At 29.1% G+C, this 8,978-nt stretch overlaps 1 protein-coding gene across 1 annotated transcript; it reads left to right on the plus strand.

Annotated features, from left to right (window-relative positions):
* Window positions 1–447: 447 nt before the first annotated feature.
* On the plus strand, window positions 448–4,379 carry LOC137838074 (indole-3-pyruvate monooxygenase YUCCA2-like). Its single transcript, XM_068647296.1, has 4 exons — window positions 448–1,752; window positions 2,631–2,879; window positions 3,073–3,195; window positions 3,744–4,379. Exons 1-4 carry the CDS (start codon window positions 1,054–1,056, stop codon window positions 3,951–3,953), a joined length of 1,281 nt encoding a protein of 426 aa, XP_068503397.1. The 5' UTR covers window positions 448–1,053; the 3' UTR covers window positions 3,954–4,379.
* Window positions 4,380–8,978: the final 4,599 nt, after the last annotated feature.

The raw sequence follows: 8,978 nt of genomic DNA on the forward strand, positions 1-8,978 counted from the left end.
TAATTTAGTCAACATAATAATAAATATTTTAATTACCTCCTATTAACCATCTCATATATATATATATATATATAAATCTTATAATTAGAGAATTATAATTTAATACATTTTGACTATCAATGATCTGTGTAACCTTTAACATCAATATGATTCAACCATTAATATATTTGTACCTTTTTTTTATGAATTCTAATATAAAAAATAAAATAGTTCATTTAATTCTTTTAGATGTAGTCTTCCGCTATTTAATTATTTTGTTTTCATTCTTCTAAGATTTGTTTGTTTTTATATATATTTACATGAAGTATTTGAAGTAATTTTTCATTCTACCTGAATCTTATTGTTCGACATAAAAGTATAATTTACTATTAAAAAATAGCTTAATAATTCATGATTTTATAACCTATATATATATATATATATATATATTGAGACATATATATATTTAAGGCACTACCCCAGTAGAAATCCCTTGTGAATAACTACCTTTATTCCTCAACTTTGTTGGTGTCCATAAGTAGAGTTGCTCTATGTCTCTTGCTTCCCGCTTTCTCCTCCATTGAAACAAAACCAAACTTCAAGCTCTCACCCTCACTTTCCTCAACCAAATTACAGCTTTATAACACACTATTTTCCATACTCCAATCTTACTCACCACATCAAATCACCATCATCTCATCAACTCAATTCTTCAGGTGATGAAAAGAGTTGGTAAGTAAATGACTTGAGTTTTGTCTTTCATGGTTTCCCTTTGGCATAACCTCAGCACCTTCTCAGTCTCACTAGCCTCCAATATCTTCAAACAATCTATCACACTCTCCAAACTCTCCCATCTCTCTGAGTGAGTTTTTCTGAAAGTAAATAATAGAGATATTTCAGGAATACTTCAATCCTTATATAAGATTAGTTAAGCTTTATACAAGATTAGTTAAGTTTTCTTACTACAAGCTTGTAAAACAAACACTCCAGCATAATCTAAAAAAAAACTACTCTACCAGAGCATCTACTCTAGCTCCACCAACACCAAATCCCTTGGAGCCTCACACCTTCTTGATGGACTACTTGAAGGAACTAGAAGGCAAAAGTGTCCATGATTGTTATCAGCAGCAGATAAAGATGAGTAAAATGGCAAGCCCTATATTTGTTCCGGGACCAGTTATAGTTGGTGCTGGTCCCTCAGGGCTAGCTGCAGCAGCATGCCTTAAACAGAAGGGTATTCCAAGCCTGATCCTTGAAAGAGCTCAATGCTTAGCTTCAATGTGGAAGTTCAGGACCTATGATCGCCTTCGTCTTCATCTCCCAAAGCAATTCTGTCAGCTCCCTCTCATGCCATTCCCCAAAACCTTGCCTTCATATCCAACAAAGCAGCAATTCTTGGCCTACCTAAAGGTCTATGCTGATCACTTTGGCATAAAACCTGCCTTCAGCCAAGATGTGATCAGTGCTGAGTTTGATCATGTGTGCAAGCTTTGGAGGGTCAAGACTCAAGGTCGACACAAGAAAGAGGAGACAGCAGAATATCTTTGTCAATGGCTTATAGTTGCTACTGGAGAGTGTGCTGAGGAAGTAAGGCCTCAGATTGAAGGGATGGGAGAATTTGAAGGAACTATTCTACATACTAGCTCCTATAAGAGTGGAAGCAGGTTCTGTGGGAAGAATGTTTTGGTAGTGGGGTGTGGAAATTCAGGAATGGAGGTTTGTTTGGATCTCTGCAACCATAATGCTCGTCCTTCCTTAGTGGTTAGAGATGCGGTGAGTTTAATTGCTTACCATGTGTTTTCAGCACAGATTATTGCTTCTTGTTTCAAAATCACCTAACAAAAAACTTACTCTTTCTTTTCGTAAACTAAACTTTCACTTATTGTTGTTAGTTGAGTTATCAGCTTAGCTGAGTTGATATGTCATGTTGTATACTTAACAAAATTAAACTTGCACTTAAACTAACATGCCAAAAATTTCCACACAATAGTAATATAATTGAAATGTTTATAGGCATAAAAGAATAATGAGTTTGGTGTAGTGAAATAGAGAAATTCTTAGCTACACTCCAAAATTCAAGTTTGGTACTTTTTATTCAGAAATTCTCTTTGGTGATGTAATCACTCTTTGAACTAATGGTTTAGTACCAAAACGCTTACATTTCTAATGATATCACAGTGCAAAAGTAAAAAAAATCACAGTTTGAGAAGAAATATATGGAAATAATGAATGTGTATATATATATTCCCATCCAAATCATGATAGTGGCTTGTAGTGAGTTCTGAATCTGTGATGTTTTTTGACTCTGGAGAGTGAACACAGTCTGCTAACATATTATACTATATTTGCTATAACTAGAAGACTCAAAAGAGTTTGTGTCATTGTTCTCTCTCACTTCATTCATTGTAATTGCATGCGCAACAAGGTCAGCATCCCAAAATCTTAGAATAATAAGATCAATCTTTTCTCTGCACACAACCACTGCGTGTCAGTGTTCACAGAAGCAACTGGAAGCATGAAAAGATTATTGTCATCAGCCTCCTCGTGTCTACAATTCCCTAAAAAGTTTCTCGAGCCATGGCACTTTTTCACCCCACTTTTTTTTTTTTTTTCAATTCTAATGTGATCTTTTTTTCTTTTCATTGATGCAGGTGCATATCTTGCCACAGCAGATGCTTGGGAAATCAACTTTTGGTTTATCAATGTTCTTGCTGAAGTGGTTCCCCATGCGTTTTGTGGATCAGTTTTTGCTTCTGTTGTCACATCTGATTCTTGGAGACACAGCTCAATTTGGACTTCGCAGACCAAAACTTGGGCCTCTAGAGCTCAAGAACTTGTACGGCAAGACACCAGTTTTGGATGTTGGGACACTGGCTCAGATCAAAAATGGAAAAATTAAGGTAACAACATGATAACACAACATACCCTTCTGCCAATCAAATCCAAAAGACCTCTCATCATATCCTGTTTCCTTGTCTTAATCAACCAAGTTTGCTTTTTTTCTCCAAGGCAAAGCCAACAAAATGAAAAAACAAAAGACATTTTTTTGTTTCATTGTTTCCAACATTAAATCCTGTCCAATTATGTGTGCAGGTTTGCCGGGGAATTAAACGACTAGCACGCAATGCGGTGGAGTTTGTTGATGGAAAAGTTGAGAACTTTGATGCCATCATTCTAGCAACTGGTTACAAAAGCAATGTACCCTCTTGGCTAAAGGTGCTTCCTTTAATCTTTCTTCCTAACTTTGGTATAGTTTTGGTATTTTCCCTAATACCCAGTAAATAACCTTTTCACCAACAATCAAAACTTTCCACCCTTTTTCCAATTATACATCTAATAAATTTCTTTTCTATTAAAAACTAAATTTTTATCAACCCAACCTTATAAATCGAAAATAAAATCAACTTTATAAAACTGATTTATAAGGTAAAAATCTTCTTTCGATGTATAACAATAACTTGCGTATAAGCATTAACTCATTTTTGTGACTTTCGGTTTGCTACTAAGTAATGAACTTTGGTTCTTGTATAAGGATTTCGGTTCGCTATTAAGTAGTGAACTTTGGTTCTTTCACGACTAAGTAGTGAACTTTGGTTCTTTCACGACTAAGTAGTGAACTTTGGTTCTTGTATAAGAATTTCGGTTCACTACTAAGTAGTGAACTTTGGTTCTTGTATAAAGATTTTGGTTCGTTACTAAGTAGTGAACTTTGTTTTATAATATGATTAGTAGTATTGATTGTGGTTGAAATTTACTTTGAGCAGGGGAGTGAGATGTTCAGTGAGAAAGATGGGTTGCCCCGAAAGGCATTTCCAAATGGGTGGAAAGGTGAAAATGGAGTGTATGCAGTGGGTTTCACAAAACGTGGGCTGCTTGGTGCATCCATTGATGCAAAGAGGATTGCAGAAGATATTGAACATAGCTGGAAAGCTGAGGCCACGCATGTTTTGGAGTTCCCTTGTCCACTTGCATGATGTGGGAATTGAAAGATGCAAATGTTTTAGGATTAGAAAAAGAAAAGAAGAAAAAAAAAAGCCTCTTGGTGGTGCCTTTTGTTTGACACATTGCTGTGTACCAAACAATTTCTCTCCCATTTGAGTACACCACCCTCAAAAGGGAAAAAGGAGTTTGAGCAACAAAAGAAAAGATGGAAAAGAAACCAAATATGAGAGGGCATATATGTGTGTATAGAATGTGTGATTCCCATAAATATATCCATTTTCACCAAACTAGGGGATTGGTGGCGACCAATTTAATGTGTATTTTTAGTTTCGATGGCTTGAAATTAATTAGTCCTACTATATTTCCATATTACACATTTGTATATCTTGTACATTGCATTATCTACCTACCTAGCTAGTGGAATTTTTTGAGCCTATATACAAATTATGTTTATGTAATGTTGGCTAATGTTGTTCTATGGTTTTTTTTCAAAGAGTGTAATTTTGTTTGTTATTTTCTAAAATAGACAACAAATTTTTTTCTTTCAGAATTATATAAATGGATTGTATATGTAAAATACAACTTTAGTACACATTCATGTTTTATTTAGATTGAGTATTCATGTTTTATTTAGATTGAGTAGTCCTGCTATTATTGTCATATTTTTTAAGTTGGTTAGACTTTTTTATTCTTGTATAAGGGTTGAACACTCCGTTTCTTTTAATTTTGTTGATGAAAAAAATTCAATTTCAATAATTTTTTTTTTCATTTTAATTTTTTTAAAATAAAATTACATCATTTAAAAAAATGGTTGTTGTATTGATAGATTTGGCCTTGGTAGTATGATATTTGTGATGATATGTATGAATATTATGTAATTAATTAAGTAGATTGGGAAAAGGCATTGAAAAAGAGAAAAATCCAATAGCATAAAAAGAAAAAGTCCATTAGACTAAGGAAAGGTCCCAATTCCCATGAAGAGGAAAGTGGCCCTTTGATTATCTATATATACACGACTTATGCAGGTTACTTTTTTTCCCATTATTTTACTTATTATAAAATCAATTACTTTATTCGTTATCTTCTTTTTCCATCGTTATCATCAAAACGGACCACTTTCTCTCTTCAAATTTCAAATCCACAAAAATGTCTTCCATCGTTTACTTTCATTCATCTCTCTCAATACCAACACCTACAAACCCAACCTTCAAAGTTTAATTCATAACATAAAAACAAATTATAATTTTTAAAGACCAGAATAATTAGTAACTAAATTAGAGATTATTTTAGAAACTAAAAAAAAATTGGTTTCTACATTAGTTTATATTATTGTTAAATAGTTTATAAATTGGTATCTAATTAGCTATCAAAATTTTAACTACCAAATATTTAGATTCTAAATTTGGTAGCAAAAACTTTGATTGCTAATTAGATACCAATTTAGAAACCATTTAGCAATAATATAAACTAATTTAGAAACTAAAAATGTATTTAATCCCTAAAATGTTCTCTAATTTAGTCACTATAACAACTAATTATTTTGTTGTCTCTAACATTAGTTTTTATTTCATGATTTTCTTGTAGTGTTTGTCATTAATTAAATCTTATAGTTTCATCACTCTCACCCCTTTTCTAAAATATTTTATACTTTTATATATGTGGATTTTCATCCTAATATTAGGAAAATATTTTATACTTTTGTAATGAATGGTGTATAATGCGAGTATAAGATAATTAAATTTTTTGTTTTGGATGGAGTTTGTAGTGTGTTTGAGTATCTCTTATTAGTTAGATGTATATATTTTATATATGTATATAAGGGTTGACAAACTTATGAAGTGTTTCTTTTAATTTATTTATTTTTATTTATAAAAAAATTTAGAAAAATAGTATGAAGCTTTCAATAAATATAGGTTATATTTTTATGAAAATTTATTTTTTCATACACTATGAATACAATCTTTTTTTTTTTTTAAAGAAATGATGTAGATGTGTTTTAAAGTTATTATGAAAATATGAATGAATGATAATATAAACATATAAAATATTAAATTCTATTTAATTTTTATATACTTCAAACTTATTTTTTTTAGGAGAAATTACACATAAGATAAATTCTCCACTTTACTTGTGGGTTTAGGCTTAATTATTGACCACAACTTCTTTTGGTGTTGTTATTAACAACAATTTAAGCAATTGTTTCCCATTCATCTAAATAAGGTAGGGAACCAAAAATTAAAAGGGGAGCTTTAAAAAAGAGAGTAAAACTATATACTACTTTTATTCTAAAATTACTATAGTTTTTAACTTTAAAAAATTTTGGACTTAATTTTGGACGAATTACTGAACATATTTTATTAATTTACTCACAAATAAATTGTATACTTTTTGTAACAAATAAAAATAATGCATTTATTAAAAGACTAAAGCTATTTTTTTAAGAAAAAAGGTTTCAATAAATAACTAAAAAATGAAAATAAAATATATTAATAAATTTTTCTTCTTAAACTTAACATATTCATTTAATACCTTTATACATAATATATTTCTTTACTGTTGAGTTTTAAGTAATTATTATCTTAATTGTTTATGTAAAATTTTATTAAAATTAAATTATTGTAATAATGAAATAAATTAAGTATATCTTATTTTCATGTATTTTAAAATCATATATGATGTTAACCACACACGTATCATTGAAATTCTAAATAATTCGATGGAAGATTTTGTAAACATAATTCATATTATAAAATATTTTAATTAAATGATGGATTTTGTAAAAAGAAATTAAGTTCAATAAATGTGATGACGATACTAATTAACGTCGATACAAATTGAAAATTTATATTATTACACAATACTCTTGAATATTTTGATTTAACATGGTAAAACTTAATTTATATATATATATATATATATATATATATCAAACATAGAGTGCGAGTAAATACACATAAATTAATTTAATGTTTGTATTTATATTGTAACGCGAAATTAGTTTTATTATTAATTTAAACTTTAGAATTTTTTAATATTTGTAATGTTTTTTTAATAATTTTTTTAATGGATACTGTATTATAATATTATAATATCTACATCAAAAATAAGTTAACATGAAATATGTTAACATTCTAGTCCAACAATACTTTTCCTACTATAAATACTTATGCGGTTTAAAGTTTTGATTAGATAAGAAACCAATTTCGCGTGAAAATATAGAAAAAAAAAACATATTTAATCCATTAAAATTTAACAAAAAATCTACTTTACAGTAAGATTGACACAAAAAACTGACAAACCAAGATATTTACAATATCAATGCAGATATTTACAATATCAATGCAGACAAAAGGGTCAGAATTTTTCAAGAATTCATGAAACAGGTTGTGGGGAGGTTCATGATATTATGGATTATGTTTTGGAGAGCCCGGTTTTGGAAACCCTCATGTAATAGTCATTTGATTTGTTTTGAAAGATTATGTGAATATTCTTTAAATATACTTATTTATTCATTTTTATTATTTATTGATAAAAAATAGAACAAGTGGCAATAGGCTCTAGAAAATATTGCTAGAAAAGAGGTAAACCAGAAATGATTTTGGAATTAGATTGAAAGTGAGAAACTTAGCCATAATGGAGATAGTTATTAGTTAGAGTATAGTATTAAGATAAAGATAGGTAGGTTGGTGTGTTTTGTTCCGACCAAGTGAGAGTTGATGATGAGATTTTTATACACAAAAGAAGAGAAGAGAAGAGAAAGAATAATCTTAATAGGGTTTTGAATGAAGAGGAATGAATAAATAGGTCTAGAACACAACACAACACAAATGCATGAAGGGTTTCCTTTTTCAGAAAAGAGGACCACCAACTAATTATTGCATGCCCCATATCTAATTTCTTAATTCCATCCTTAACAACCCTTAATTCTCTCCCATCTTTATCTTCTTTTCTCTCAACCCATAAAAAAATAAAAAAATAAAAGTATGTTGTTATGATATATGAAAGCAAAGAAAAGAGGAAACATAGGAGCAATGATTCCTGAAGATAATGCATCCATCTCTTCTCTTTTTGGATTTGTGCACGTTTCCTCTCTCCCACTAACATCTTTCTTTTGGTTTTTATAGATTGACCCTACTACCATTTACCAGGACATCTTGTCTCATAGAATAAGGGCTATTGGGATCACATTTTCATATATTTCTTCACTTACCCTTCGATTTACTTCAAAAATATTCTCAAATCTCTTATGTTTTTTATTAAGTGATTCTCAACCACAAAATTTTCTCTTTATGTAGAATGTGTTTGTGGTTTTAATTTGCTATTCGATGAGTTATTTCTTTTTTAGTTTTGTAAGTTTTTCAGCAAACTCTAAGGTGAAAGATGATGTTTGTTGTGTTTTTTTTAGTATTATTTCTGAAATAATTTATATTTTTTTTTTTATTAAATGAGTTTTTTTTTTTAGTTTTGTAAGCTTTTCAGCAAACTTTAAGATGAAAGATGGAGTTTGTTGTGTTTTTTTATAAGGGTTATATCATTTTTGAATTGGTTTATATTTATTTTTTTATTAATATTATTTTTTCAAATACATTAATGAGGAATAACAAATCAACCACACACTTACACAAAATTATACCATTTCAAGCTCTGCACTCGCCAAACCACTAAATGTCAAATCAAAACATCATCTACAAAAATTGTGTTTAGAACCACCATTTTCCACTTTGACTGAAAACCACTTCAGAATTGGATATAATATGTTAGGAACATATATATATATATATACAAAGTTATATACAAAGTTTATATAATCTACATTAAATTTATATAAACATCATAACACCTTATCATTTCATATAACCACTATATATAATTAAATATCATTAAAAAATTAATAAATAAAAATTAATTTTATAAACAAAAATAATTAATCACTATATTAACTAAATTATATATTATTTTAGAGATTATAAAAAATATTAGTATTTAAAATAATTTTTATTATTAATAAAATTTATAAATTAATTTATAAATTAATATCTAATTAGCTATAGTTACCA

The sequence above is a fragment of the Phaseolus vulgaris genome, chromosome 4, assembly GCF_000499845.2.
Source record: "Phaseolus vulgaris cultivar G19833 chromosome 4, P. vulgaris v2.0, whole genome shotgun sequence".
Taxonomy (NCBI): Eukaryota; Viridiplantae; Streptophyta; class Magnoliopsida; order Fabales; family Fabaceae; genus Phaseolus; species Phaseolus vulgaris.

What these genes read in the sequence shown, in the direction of transcription:
- LOC137838074 (XM_068647296.1), top strand. Translation starts at nt 1,054, where the DNA reads ATGGACTACTTGAAGGAACTAGAAGGCAAAAGTGTCCATGATTGTTAT. An exon ending in CCTTAGTGGTTAGAGATGCG is followed by an intron (nt 1,753 to 2,630) that starts GTGAGTTTAATT and finishes TCATTGATGCAG; the next exon opens with GTGCATATCTTGCCACAGCA. An exon ending in ATGTACCCTCTTGGCTAAAG is followed by an intron (nt 3,196 to 3,743) that starts GTGCTTCCTTTA and finishes TACTTTGAGCAG; the next exon opens with GGGAGTGAGATGTTCAGTGA.